The sequence below is a fragment of the Macrosteles quadrilineatus genome, unplaced genomic scaffold (genome assembly GCF_028750875.1).
Source record: "Macrosteles quadrilineatus isolate MER2022 unplaced genomic scaffold, UCM_ALF_1.0 Scaffold_1__1_contigs__length_201487025, whole genome shotgun sequence".
NCBI classification, from domain to species: Eukaryota; Metazoa; Arthropoda; class Insecta; order Hemiptera; family Cicadellidae; genus Macrosteles; species Macrosteles quadrilineatus.
This window is the reverse complement of record NW_026542594.1, coordinates 138369374-138384883: the sequence shown is the minus strand read 5'-3', so window position 1 is coordinate 138384883 and position 15510 is coordinate 138369374. Positions and strand designations below refer to the sequence as shown.

Here is a 15510-nt window from a genome sequence, read left to right as displayed (position 1 = left end):
CATCATCTTAAACTTGAGAAAGAGTTAATCCTAGCCCTTGAAGCGAGGCATCACAGGAGATAATTGTTTCCCGATTTACATCGTAAATGGCTAGGCAAGGAGAGTTAGTCAAAATGAGTTTTATTTCATCAAATGCCTTTGCCTGCTCCGGACCCCATATCCATGGAACGTTTGCTTGAAGTAATGAATTCATTGGGGCCAAAATCTTAGCTTTGTCAGGAAAAAACTTACCAAGAAAGTTTACCATCCCATTGAACCTTTGAAGTTCTTTTACGTTTTTTGGGCAGTCTTGACTTGACTTCCCAAACTCAGTTTTGTCTTTGTTAAGTGTCATTCCTACATTTTTAAGCTTTTCAAGTACTTGCCGAACAACTGTATCATGTTCTTCTTTAGTTTTGCCCCAAATCAGAATATCGTCCATATGGACTGCGACATTTGACTGGTTATCTAAGATTTTGTTCATGCATTTCTGAAAATGTTCAGGTACTGGAAGTAATACATGAGTAACAGTAACACACAAGTAACAGCATGATGTGATTCCAAATGGAAGTTTGAGAAATTTAAAACTTCCAAAAGGGGTAAGGAAATTACCACTGTTTGCATCAAGTTTTGAAAACCATTTTGCTCCTGAGATTGAGCTGAGAGACGTTTCAATTTTGGGAATCGGATGATAAGACCGCAGGATAGATTCATTAAGCTTTGTTAAGTCAACACATATGCGGACATCTCCATTAGATTTAGGCACTACTACCATTGCTGAGCACCCTTCAGTAGCATGCTCAACTGACGTGATTACATTATTTTCTACCATACTTTCTAGTTCTTTTTTCACTTTGACACATTAGGGGTAAAGGTACTGTCCTAGGAGTGGTTATTGCATATGGCTTTGCGCTATCCTTAAGTGCTATTGTGTAGGGATCAGGAATGACGCCCAGACCACTAAACATTTCTTGGTACTCGGTAAAAAAGTCACTGACTACCTCTGCAACTGAATTAACAAAAGTTAAAATTTTCAAGTCCTGTATTGCTGGACGACCAAGCAAGGGTGTTATGAGTTCCTTCACTACATATACCATGTGATTTATTTTAACATCTCTGTTTTGGATATTAGCTCTAACACAACCTACAGTTTCTAATTTTGTTCTACCAGCCCCATACAACTCATCTAGAGTCGGCTGGATCCTACTTGGATCAACTATGCCAGGGGGAATTACTGTTACATCTGCCCCTGAATCAGTTTTAAATGTTTGTGGTTTTCCCTCAAATACTAATTCTAGTTTCCAGGGCTTACATTTCGACCCATCCCCAAGTGTACATATGAATACTTTATTATTTGAAGGTCCAAATTCACATACTTCATTTTCGTCAGTTACTTCCTGTGCTTCTTTAGATCTGCAGACCTTTGAATAGTGACTAATCTTTTTGCATAAGTTACATGTTGCGCTTTTTGCTGGACACGTGCTTCTTGGATGGGACGGTTTATAACCACACCAAATGCATTGTGCTGGGTATTCTCGTTTCTTTTGACAAAACCTATATCCTTGATTTTGGTTTGAACTCGACGAGTTGCTTCAATTTGAACTCTTTTCTCATCACATAAATTTGTCTTCTCTTTCTTTACGTTATCTGCATGTCGTATTACTGTAAATTCATTCTTGTCTAAATTCATCTCGGGATCTAGCAACAAGCGATCACTAAGTTTCTCATCATTTAAACCCAGTATTAGTACCATCAACACCATTTCATCATTAAGGGAACCCCAGTCACAGGTTCTAGCCAAGGAATGGAGACTAACTATAAACTCTTCAACTGTTTTGTTAATTTTTTGTTGTCTCTTCAAAAACTTTGCTCTTTTGAAAATTAAGTTCCTCCGTGGAATAAAATGTTTGTCAAATAAATCTAAGACTTCTTCAAATGTTAGCGTTGATTCGGTTGCTAAATTAAAAGATGCAAAAATCTCATCAGCTTTCTCACTTAACGTGTATATCAGAGTGTTGATTTGTTTGTTCTCAGAGTCTTCAGATAACCCAGATGCTGACCGATATCTTTGAAATCGTGTTTTCCATCTTGGCCAATCTGCTGGTACAAAGGAGAAACTAGCTGGAGGTTGAATAGCTGAATGAGTGTTTGATACAATGATTGACTTCATAGTTGAATAATTGTATTCTTTTTCTCTGCTTCTTTCATTTTGTTCTTGTTCATTTTCATTATCTTCATAGTCAGATTGTTTCCTTCTTAGTGATGTGGGCCGGGTAAATACCCAGTGGGTAGGTAAATATAAATACCCAGGTATTTAAAACTTGGGGTAAATAAATCCATAAATACCCGGGTATTTTGGGTATTTATGAAATCAATTGAAATTCATTTATATTTACCTCTAAATCTAAATATGTTATTGTTATTACATGATAAATTGGCCAGCCATTTATTATTCATAATTATAATTAATTATTATAATTATTCATAATGTCTATATGAATTAATTCATTGAAGTCCTAGGCTTCATTTAGAGGGCCTATGAATAATTGGAGCAGATCACTCACCAAATGCGATACAGTAGTTGGTTACCCTTCCACATAGGTGACGGAGTGGGTTAGCTTAGGTTGGTTCAGCTTCTGAGTTCTGACATCAGACTGCAATGCGTAAACCTCAGAGATGAGGATGAAGTGGGCAGCTTGTTGCTAGTAATGTCCACTGCTGGCTCAGATTAGGTCTTGTGAGGTCGTCATCAAGCACTCCGCTCAGGTTCAGTCAGCTAGGGGTACGGTCGGCCCTCTTCGCACATGATGTGCTTAAAATCCTCTGGAGGGAAGGGTAGTAGTCTAGGTCTAGTTTCAGCGATGATGGTAGATGTAGTGGGAAGATGTCAAGGATCGTATGACTCATCATAACTCTGGAGGGGGGTAATGACGTCACCTCGGTTGTTCGTACGATCAGCTGTTCCCAGGTCTTCAAACCGTTTTGTAAATGTTGCAAATATAACTTAGGCCTGCCTTGTTGTATTTTTAACCAAAGATGCATAAATGGATGAAATTATAATTCAAATTAAATTTTAATCTTCAATATAGCATTTTGCGGTGATTTCAGGACTCCTTCAATTAAGGATAGGCGATTGTCAAGTCAACATGTTTACTTGTTGCGTCGGCCCAATTACAGTGCGCATCCTGTAAGGTTTTATATTTAAAACAGGGTGATCAGTCCCGTGTCGACTGTGCTTAAGTAAACAAATGTTACAACGGAGTCATTGTCGGGCCAGTACAGATGTCTTCTTGCATCATTTGAAGGTCGTCAATTCATAATAAATAAATACATTTAACACGACGAACATAGAAACAAACATTTAGGGTTAAAAACGAAGGATAATACTATACGTAATATAAATGTTGGCTGAGAGCTAAACCAATTAAATGACGGAAATCAGAATTGCAAAGTAAATTATTAAAAAAAGCAACATAAAACATATTTCACAACAACTTTACAGGGTCTTGCAATTTATGGAAACTATTATCAATAATTAATTGTACAGGTTCAAACTGGGCTGACCCCCTCAGAGTGCAGATTATCAAGGCTCATCATCACTGGATTGCAGTGGCCTACGCTCACTTTGTCGTCTGCTACAGGTGACCATCTTGAAAACGTTTTTATCCGTCATATTAGTTTCTTTAAGTTTATACACTTTTTTATATCCTTTTTATGTTTAAATATGGCATTTTTCTTTAGCAATCAGTCTGTTCAGTTTGCATTTTTTAGCAGTCTAATTCATCATTACCAAAGTTCTTTTGCCCATGTAGAGTAAAAATACACAGATTGTCTATGACAGGACTTACTTTTTTTAGAAAAGACTAGTATAGGTGTGAAATAATTTCTGGGTCTTTGTGCATGCTTGTACTGTAAACACTTGAAAATCGCCCACTTGTTACAAAAGTTTCAGTTAACTCTGTGGGTGGGTAGACTATCTAATAGGTTTTTGAGTTTTCAGGTGACATGACAAAGTGCATTATTGATTAACACCTCCAACAAATTTCCATCTGATGGATTTTACAAGAAAGTTGTGGAATCTCCCCTAAACAATAAAAATATTCATCATTTCTCACTCTATTTGAATTGGTGTATTATTAGTAGTACCGGGGGACCGTGCCTTGCTCGGCTATGGTTCATTGGGTTTAATTGTTAAAACAATAGGCCTATCGTAAGCAGACATTTAATAATTTACAAAAGGATTTTTATTACAAACTTGAGACATTTATCTCTGAAATAATAACATCTCTGCAATGTGATACCAGTTTATGCAACGACTGCGTAAAGATAGTGTTAATGACATGAGTACCGGTAGTGATTTAAGGAGGTACGAGCCTTAAAAACTTCTACGAGTGTCGTTAAGACTATTTTCGCAACTTGGATACAGTGCATTACCTAAGACAGTGTTTTAATTACTAAAAATCACTACTCATAACTTCTAAGAGAGCTTATGTTTTTGTTTATAACCTCTCATTGCCACTGACAGTGATGAAATGAAACATTGTACCAAACATTAATTACATCACTCAACAATTAAATTGGCCTGAACAGCTGATTAGTTGAAGTTTGAATCATTACAATTTTACTTATTTTTTCTCAATCCTTGAACCTCATTGGTCCGTTACCCGTGTTTTTATGTAAATAAACAATACTGTTAAGTGAATCTCTTCAATTCTTTTCAATTTTGTTAAGTAATTCTTTTCTAAGAACTAAACTGAAACGGCTAGTTTACAAAATGGTGGTAGGTAAAACAGAGTGTCCACCGACCGGGAGAACCGGGAATTATGCGTGAATTTTTGGAACCGGGAATTATGCGTGAATTTTGTATTTAACCGGGAAATTTTTGCCGCGATCGCGTATGACGATGATGACGTATCCGTGACCGCGGAAAACGACGATGACGTTTCCATGACCGTGGGAGACGACGATGACGTTCCCGTGACCGCGGGAGACGACGATGACGTTCCCGTGACCGCGGGAGACGACGATGACGTTCCCGTGACCGCGGGAGACGACGATGACGTTTCCGTGACCGCGGGAGACGACGATGACGTTTCCGTGACCGCGGGAGACGACGATGACGTTACCGTGACCGCGGGAGACGACGATGATATTTCCGGGACCGCCTGTGACGACGATGACGTTTCCGTGACTTCGGGAGACGAAGATGACGTTTCCGTGACCGCGTGAGACGATGATGATGTCCAAACGGCTACGGGGTATGTTATAGTAATACTAGAAATAAAAGAACCCTGGGCCGTTTCGAGCCGCGCAGGTTTGAATGGTACGCCACACCTACCGGCGCGAACCACGTGATCTTTTCGTTTCTGCGCAGGTTGTTTTGTTCGTGGTATTACTATAGTGATTTTGCCGCGATCGGGCATGCGGACTATGCCCGTTTCCGTGACCGCGGGAGACGACGATGACGTTCCCGTGACCACGGGAGATGACGATGACGTTTGCGTGACCACGGGTGACAAGACGATGTTACCGTGATCGCGTGAGACGATGATGATGTCCAAACGGCTACGGGATATGTTAGTGATTTTGCCGCGATCGCGCATGCGGACTATGACAGTTTCCGTGACCGCGGGAGACGACGATGATGTTCCCGTGACCACGGGAGACGACGATAACGTTTCCGTGACCACGGGTGACAAGACGATGTTACCGTGATCGCGGAAGACGACGATGACGTTTCCGTGACCGCGGGAGACGATGACGACGTTTCCGTGACCGCGGGAGACGACGATGGCGTTCCGTGACCGCGGGAGACGACGATGGCGTTCCGTGACCGCGGGAGACGACGATGGCGTTCCGTGACCGCGGGAGACGACGATGGCGTTTCCGTGATCGCGGATGATGACGATGACGTTTCCGTGACCGCGGGAGACGACGATGAGTTTTTTGTGACCGCGGGAGACAACGATGACATTTCCGTGTTCGCGGGAGACGACGATGGCGTTTTCGTGACCGCGTGTGACGACGATGACGTTTCGGTAACTTCGGGAGACAGTGGTGATGTTTCTGTTACTGAGTGAGATATTCAAGATTTTTCAGTTATCGCAGAAAAAAAAGCTCTTGTTGATCTAAGAACAATGCTGCAAACCGGGCTTTAAATGGACAATCGAGTCAATAATAACAGCTCTTCAAAGATTCTTTAAATTTGCATATGCTACCTGCTCAGGGGGAAGACGGAAGAAAATCATAAACGTAAGAATAGGTTGATATGCACATCAAATTAACCCTCCGAGTGTCCATAGTTTAGGCCTTAATGTCCGCCTATTTTTGGCGCATTTGCAAGGTTTCATTAAAACGGATCTGAAAAGCTTAAAACAATGTTAATTCTACTGTTCTATATACCATTTTGTTTGGAAAAGCATGGGCTTCAATATCATACATAAAACCTAAGGAATATTTGTTTCAAAAAAATTTTTTTAGGTAAAAATACAAATTATTTTGGAAAAATTAAAAAAAAATAAGTTTGCGCTCAATGAAATTGTATAAATTATAGGCCTATAAATATTTGAAAATAGCCACTTTGTTCTAAATTTTATGAGGATTACAAATATATAATAATATAAGGAAGTAGATTTGCAAATAAATAAGTTATGGGCAAAAAACAGATTTCAGTACATAGCGTTTAGCTAAGAATGCATAGCCTAACCATAGCTAGGAATCTGGCTGATAATTTACATCAATATCACTACCTACTTCTTCAGGATCATCAACCAGCCCTTCAAAATCACTTTAATCTTCTTATAATGCACCACGTGTATCACTACTTTTGATTTTTAACACTAAAACAGTGATAAACGTAATAAAACACATCAGTCATCGGTCCGAGGTTAACTAACCTGTTTACAAATACGCACGTCAGCTGTCTGCTACAATTACGATCGGCTCGGAGAACATAAAGCGCTTAGAGACAGACCTCTGGAGAAAGCTTAGAATATAACGAAAAGAACAATACCTAACTCGATCCAGTTCAATCCGATTTTGTCAGTCATAGAGCCTTCGCCGTAAACAGTGTTCGTGAGTCGCTGCAGCGACGCATGACACTCGGAGGGTTAAAGGCCTTCATTAGTAGAATAGAATGCCACAAATGTGAGCTCAAAAGAACAACTGAGTAAAAATTGAAAGCCGTTTGAAGATTAAAAATGACAGATTCAAGAAATCTTCGAACGGCTACCATTTTTGACTCGGTTTTCCATTAGAGGTCCAGTTTATGGCATTGTTTTTAGTTCAAAAAGACCTTTAATTTGATGTATATATCAACCTATGCATACATTTAAGATTTTCAGCTTACTCCATATGGGCCGTCCCCCATAGGTAACATCACATCACCATGTACACAAAAAAATATCTTACTATCACCAATAATGATATGCCACATTTGGTTATGATATCTCTTTGCATTTTAAAGTTTTAAAGTCTTCCTAAGACTTAATTGTCACCCTGTATAATTACAGACAGACAGACATACATACAGACATAGCTTGTATTAGAGTATAGGATAATTATTAGTATATGTGTGGTCCAGGCTGAAGGACTCTACTGGATGGCAGCTGGTGTTTACATCGCCTCACATCGAGAGCTGTATAGAGAGAGTTGCAGTCAATGCCAAGCTGGGAGGTGGAGCAGCGCAGGGAGAGACAGCATCCAAGATGGTGGCTATTTCATACTCCAGTCACATCAGACTCTGGGGCATCTCCGAACATGGAAGCAGAACCAATATTGGTAAGGGTGCACTGGAATTACTTAATCACATTAATCTCGTTTCTATTACCAATTTACCAAAATTGTTTTCCAAAACAATATCTGACATAAATTTATGATTAAAATGTGCATTAACCCCAGGGAATAAACCATTAGAGTGAGTTATTTTTAGTAATAATTTATTTTCAATGTAGTGCGTTCTGCAGTGCTTTCATTGAAAAGATCAGTATTTATAATTGGAAAAGAGTGCAAATGATAGGGAAGTTTCTCGAGTGCAGCAAAGAGACTTTGCGCTTGTGTTGTACAGTATAATTTTCCTACAGTTACTTTAAAGCATATAAATAATGTGTAAAGGTATGTAGGCTATATACAGGTTAACCTTTACTGGTTGATGGGGGGATAAAATATGATAATAACATGAGTTAAAACATCAGAATCATTCGAAGGACCACTTGATTGATTGATTGATTGATTGATTCTGTAGGGGCGGACCTTGTCCTGTTGCATGTCAGCCACTGATGGGCTTTTTGCGCTCCCCACATGGTACTTCAGAGTTTGTCAAACCTGAGTTGCTTAGTGAACTTCAGCATCCTGTCTATGAGCTCCTCCTGAGGAAGGTGTCTGCCCCTTGTCATTGCACCAAGAGTACTGTCCCTTACCTCATTCAGAGCTGTGCAGTCGTAGAGTAGGTGATCAGCAGTCTCCTCTGATTGCCCACATTTCCTACACGAAGTGTCACCATTGTGGTTCCTCAAGCGATACAGGTGCAATTTCAGGAAGGTCCAGTGACCATTCCTGTGATCTGTCTGAGTTGCCTCCTGTCTAAATGTAGAGCATTGGAGGCGACCGTCTGGGAAGGGAAGAAGAGGGTGAGCTTACTTACCCTATGGTGCTGAAGCCTAACCTATCTTTTCCTGTGTTCCTCCTGAACCCATTACATGACTGAGTGACATGTATGCCCATGAGAGATTCCACAGAAAGGCTGTGGTCCCACGAAGTCTGAGTCTGACGCGTCATTTGCTAGCCTGTCAGCCACCTCATTCCCTTCTATCCCTGAGTGCCCAGGAACATAACAGAGTGTTACCTTGTTGCGCCTGCCCAGGTCGCATACCGCAGAAAGGCAGTCCCAGACCACCTTAGAATTGAATTCATATGAGTCGAGCGCTTTGAGCGCAGCCTGGCTGTCTGTAAAAACGGAAATGTTGATGTTCCTGAAGCGTAGCCTCAGGTTTTCCCTAGCACATACCATTATCGCAGTCATTTCGGCCTGGAACACAGTTGGGTGAGTACCCATAGGAAGACAAATGTCCACCCCGTTCTGCATTCCATGAATTCCAGCCCCAATCCCACTTCTTACCTTTGAACCATCAGTATACCATTCAAGGTCGCCTTGTAGAAGAGGATTCCCAACCGACATCCACTCATCCCTGGATGGAAGAAGGACAGTGAATGGTCTGGCGAAGAAGAATCGAGTCGATATGTGGTCCGAGGGCATGTCCATTACCTCCCCTCTTACCTGCTGAGTGATCCGAGAGTGACCTTGGGATCCTCCAACATCCAACCAAAGGTTTTCACACTGGAGTCTGTAGGCAGTCCTCCTCGCAGTGACCTTGACATGCAGGTCAATTGGAGTGAGGTTGAGAAGGCAGTCCAGTGAGGCTCCCGGACAGCTGCTCGTTGCGCCCGTGATGATAAGACAGGCGAGTCTTTGGACGGCAGCCAGATCTCTCACCGCCGACACAGAGTCCATCTTGGGCCACCACACGAGTGAGCCATATGTCATGGCAGGCCTTACCACAGAGACAAATAGCCAGTGCATGAGCACCGGCTTGAGCCCCCAGGTTCCTTCCACCATCCGTCTGCATGCCATGAGTGACCACTTACCTCGATCAATGACCTTTTGGAGTTGTGGTCCCCATTGCAGCTTTCGGTTCAATACCAAACCCAGGTACTTTACCTAATTCTGCATTTCAAGCACTGTGTCTTGTAGTCTCAGAGGTCCTATGCCATTTAGATCGCGCCTCCTCGTGAAGGGGATAACCGCCACTTTGGAGGGGTTGATAGAAAGGCCTACCTCTGTGCACCATTGTCCAACTGACCTCAAGGCTGTGTTAATGAGGTCGGAGACCGTGTTATTGAATTTACCCATAACTAGTATCACAATGTCGTCCTTGTGCGTATCCTTGAACGAATACACCACTGTCACTGAGAGATCTAATTAAGTCATCCACAACAAGGTTCCAGAGAAGAGGAGAGAGTACACCACCCTGTGGACACCCTCGTGTGGTCCTGGCCTCCAGAACCTCATTGTGAAGAGAGAGTCTTACCTTCCTCCTTCCTAAGTAGAGACTCTACCCACATGCACACCACCTCATGGAATCCACGAGCTCTGGCAGCATTGATGACAGCTTGGGTTTCAGTGTTGTCAAAGGCGCCCTGGATGTCAAGGAACGCCCCCCCCCCCCCCCCCAGTGGCCTTCAAAGTTCCCATGTTATCCTTATGGAGAAAATGTTTGTTTACATTTGAACAGATAAATACTTTGAAATTTACACTAATACTAGTGGCTTGTAGGGGCAATAGCCCCTATATACTATATTCTAGTAATTATTTTGTACAAATTATTAGTCTCATGGGTTACCCTACCTTGAATTATCGTTGAACATTTTTGTATATTATAATATGTATACATACCTGCAATGCATTTTGATGTCTGCTCTGATTAAAATAAAAACTGCAAAGGACTGTTCATTTGATGTGTTTATAATACAAACTAAATCATATTACAACTAAGGAACATGTTTAATAATAATCTTCATGACTATTAATTAAATATATATAAATTTCTTTGAATATAAACAAATTCACTTAGATAAAACACATAGAGATAGTGTCATCCTCCAAATTCTAAAATGCTAATTCTATAACAAAATCTCTCTGGAAACATTTGTTGTACCTATAGTATCCATTTTGGTCGATTCCTTGGTCTTTATTTGGTTCTACAGTAGTACTTTTAACAGTAGTAGTATACATCATCTGGCCGCTTTACCCGGCTAAAAACATCAAAAATGACCATGGGTAAACAATGGTTTTTTTATAAATGCCAACTTTTTCGAAGTTTTGGCCTTGCACTTTATTTATAATGGAATTGGAATCCTTATAAACTTAAACAGCATATTATGATCTGTAGATATTAGTTTTATTTTTGGCATGAAAAATATGTTCCCTTTGGCCCAGCGCACACGGTGTGACTGTTTTACAACTTTCGTTGCAAACCAGTTGCGCGGGCAACTGTTTTGAGACCTCGGCAATGTATTAAAGTGGGGAGGCGCACACGACGCAACTGGTTGTATGCGATTTCAAAAAAAGTTTGAAACCAGTCACATACAACCGTGGGCCCGACGTTGCAGTTGCGTTGCAGACTTCAGTTGCACGAGACCACGGGTGTTTTTGTGGCGTTTGATGGTGGTATTTTGGTTGAATTTTGACGGCCGTATAGTGTTTTTAGTGTTTATAATTTCCTATCCGAATAGCTCTAGCTGCTACAAACAGCCTAGTACTAACATTCTTGCTCAAATAAGGGTGAACCCAATGTTATCTCAGTACCCTTCGCTGTCTTTGGTATTGATAATAGCTAATGACGTCTTCTTCGTCTGAGTCCGACGTATTAAGCGCACCTTAGGCCTTAAAACATCGTAACTGCACTAAATTTGCACTCCACTGATTGCACAATAGACGCAACTGTAGTTGTAAAACAGTCACACCGTGTGCGGGCAGAAGTTTTGTTTCAGTTGCAAACTGGTTCCAGACGCAACTGGTTTGCAACAGTTGTTGTAAAACCGTCACACCGTGTGCGCTGGGCCTTTGCCTACTCCAGAAATTACTTCAAACTTTACACTTTTTTCAGACATACCTAACACAACCAATCGTACTCCATTGACTAATCCAGACCCTTAAAATTGGGAAAAGGTCTACAAATTACAGTACAGTACATATTACCATATGCTTTAAATAAAGTTAACCACATGTTTTAAAGTAGGTAAACAAAGCAGACATGTCCTAGATTCCCATGCTATTTAAATGTGAATTATTTTATTACGTAACAACCTTTTGGTGCATAATTAAGAAAAATGAATAATTTTCCCCAAAATTTCATGCCCAGACCTTTAAAATGAGACCCCTCCCAGCTTTCTACGACCTCCCGTTCGCTCACAATTTCATTGTAAAATTTTGGGCTTACGGAATTAGATATATAGATTTGAAACAGCTGGTTATACTCAAATTGAAATTAATGGAAACATGACAAAGATTTTGAAAAGATAAAAATGTACACTGTGTTTTTTTTTTACAATAATTGGTGTTTTACTGCAAAACACATTATTAGGGTTCAGTGAATTTTAAGATCTTTGTTTTACAGAAACTAAATAAAAGGATTATATTTAATGAGTGGAGAATATCAATATCCAAGGAACAATATATTTGTTGTTATTGTATCTATTGTAAGAGATGGTGTTATAATGTAGGATAAATTGATCGTGATTGAACAGAGCAAAAAATACTTATTGATTTTATAGATAATGTGAAATATATGGCAAATAGATATATTGCTTATATTGAATTATTTTAATTGTTTTCGAGAGAGATAAAGATATTTGCACCGACCTTTGTTGGTATTGTGGAGGTGAAGATCGGCGACGTCTGGCTGGGGTACCCCACCTTCAATGCTGTTGCCGTTGGTCGGCCATGATGGCGTCTATATCCTGTCCAGTACGGTATTGTACACTAGCACTGACTCACTTATTAAAAGTTTATAAACACAACTAAAATATCTCTCTCTCAAAATACGAAGAAAAATAAAAATTCCTTTCGATACAAAGAAAAAATAAAATCTTTGCCAGGGCAAATAAAAGGCAATTGTATGATAGCTAAAAATTATTGCGGGTAGCGTAATGCTTGATGTGTGTGATCACAATGATGAACGGCAGTGGACTGTGTCTGAGCTGCGGTGAGCGTGTGTGTGGTGGACACGCGATAAGAGAGTCCAAAGGTTGGAAGGAATCGGTTCCTAACATATCGCCCCCCTTGAACCAACTAGGTTCAAAGAAAAATAAATTTGAAGATGGCAAGCTCAGACAGAAAACAGATAAAAATAAAATAAAACAAAAGGGGGGTTTTGGATTGTAGTCATAGATTAAGGGATAGGAAGGCGGAAGACCTTAACGGCAGGGCGAGTAAGGGCTCCTGTGGTGGTCTTGAGTTGCACTACTCTGACGATTCCATCCTTCCCAGGTGATACTCCTGTGATCCGTGCCATCTTCCAGGTGAGTGGAGGAGAGTTATCCTCGTGAACGATGACTAGGTCTCCAACTTGAAGATTTGGTTGGCTTGAAGTCCATTTTGAACGTTCCTGGAGAGTTTGTAGGTATTCCCTCTGCCACCTACTCCATATATGTTGGGTGAAAGCCTGCATTAGTCTCCAACGCTGAAGGTGACTAGAAGAGTCTAGGAGATAAGGTTCGATAAGAGACGATAACGGACCACCAGTTAAAAAATGTCCTGGGGTTAAGGGCTGCATGTCATTAGGATCAGATGAGAGCGGAGTGATAGGTCGAGAGTTCAATATGGCCTCAATTCTAACAGTCAAAGTAAGGAATTCCTCGTATGTCAAAATTTGTTCGCCCATAACTCTTTTGAGGTGATATTTCATACTCTTGACAGCTCGCTCCCAAAGTCCTCCTAGGTGAGGAGCACGTGGAGGGTTAAAATGAAACTTGACTTGGTGATTCTCTGCGAATTGTTGAGTAGAAGGACTACGCATGAGATCTTCAAAACACTTCTTCAGAGATGATGCAGTGCCGACAAAGTTGGTACCACAATCAGAGTACAAATCAGATACCAAACCTCGACGAGATATAAACCTAGTTAGGCAAGCAATAAAGCCTTCAGCTGTCAAGTCAGTCGCAACTTCCAAGTGTATGGCTTTAGTGGCTAGACATATGAAAAGGCAAATGTACACTTTGAGAGGTTGTGCTCTACGTAGTCTGAAAAATCTTATAGTAAAGGGTCCTGCATAATCAACCGCAGACACATTGAAACAGCGTGAGGGAATCACTCGATTCGAGGGAAGATCACCCATGAGTGGTGCTGTTAGCCTAGGCTTAACACGAAAGCATCTAAGGCATTTGAACACACGTGATCGAATTACTCTCCGTGCGCTAAGAATCCAAAACTTTTCTTGGATTAAAGATTGCAGCTGTTGAGGTCCAGCATGTAGATTAAAAGTATGGTAGTGATCAATAAGCATGTCAACTACAGCATGATTCTTGGGCAGAATGATCTGATGTTTGTTGGCATAAGCAAGATTGGATTGTTTAAGACGTCCTCCCACTCTAATTATGCCGCTGTTGTCTAAGAATGGAGACAAACGTTGAAGTCGCTTGGAGCAAGATTTTTTCTTCTTTAGAAGATCAATCTCATGAGAAAGAGTTTCCGCCTGCACTATCAGACAAATACGCCTTTCAGATTCGTCCAACTCTTCGCGAGTTAATGGTTCAGTTATCTTGGTCCTATTCTTGAGACAAGTGATGAATCTTAGAACATAGCCTATGATATGCAATAGTGATTTCCATGATGAATATTTAGGTTTACTAATGAATTCAAAACTGGTTGATTTCTCAGTTGACAGAAGGTTAATAGATGTAGACTTGACTTCAGGTAAATCCTCTTCTGATACAGTGAAGCGAGATGGAGGCCATGATGAAGAGTGTGATCGTAGCCAAAGTGGACCGAACCACCATAAATCATTACTTTTGAGGTTAGAAGCAGTCAAACCTCTGGAGGCACAATCTGCAGGATTTTCATTGGTGGATACATGTTTCCAAATGCATGAAGGAGTTAATTCCTGGATTAAGGACACACGGTTAGCGACATAAAGTTTCAATCTATAAGCAGGTGTATGAATCCATGATAATACTATCGTTGAGTCGCTCCATGCTGTGATAGAGTCAACATGAAATTTGTCAGACAACTGCAAAACACAGTAATTAATTAAATTTGCTAAGATGTGTGCACCGCAGAGTTCCAGCTTCGGAATGGTGATGCGCTTGAGTGGTGCAACTTTAGATTTAGCAATCAATAAATTCACTGCAATGTTGCCTTGTGAATCTTCAGTGCGTATATAGACGCAGGCAGCGTAGCCTAATTCACTGGCATCCGCAAAGCCATGTAACTGAATATTTACAGCACCATCTAAGGATAAATATCGGGGAATTCTCAAATCTTCAATCAAATGAAGTTCTTCGATAAACGTTGACCATCGGTCTGCAATTTCAAGAGGAAGTGGAGCATCCCACTCCAGGCCTAAGGCCCACAGATGTTGCATCAGTGCTTTGGCCCATAATGTAAGAGGAGCTAACATCCCTGTAATATCATAAATTCTGGCAATAGTAGACAGAATAGATCTCTTGGTGAATATTTTTGAGGGTTTCTCAACTGAATAAGAAAAGTAATCTAACTCTGGATTCCACTTCAAACCTAATATTCCAACGGAGTGTTGATCAAGAGAGACTGTAGAAAAACAATGTTCCACCGGTAGGCCTTCAAAAATTCTTTTATCGTTTGAAATCCATTTCCTCAGCTCAAAACCACCCTTTCCTAGTAGGCCTATCACCTCATTGCGCAAAGTTAAAACTTCCTGAATAGAGTTTGCACCAAGGAGGGCATCATCAACGTAGATTTGCTGCTGAAGAATCTTAGAAGTTTTAGGGTAGTTTTCC

The 15510-nt window shown here is 40.7% G+C and overlaps 1 protein-coding gene across 3 annotated transcripts in view; it reads left to right on the top strand.

Moving 5' to 3' along the window:
- The window catches only part of LOC128985606 (BTB/POZ domain-containing protein KCTD3), a 135049-nt gene that overhangs the window by 53619 nt on the left and 65920 nt on the right, over window positions 1-15510 (top strand). For all 3 annotated transcript variants that reach the window (XM_054405252.1, XM_054405244.1, XM_054405263.1), the window contains exons 4-5: window positions 3527-3620; window positions 7562-7758. In XM_054405252.1, coding sequence (XP_054261227.1) covers window positions 3527-3620; window positions 7562-7758 — 291 coding nt within the window. The remainder of the gene's footprint in view (window positions 1-3526; window positions 3621-7561; window positions 7759-15510) is intronic.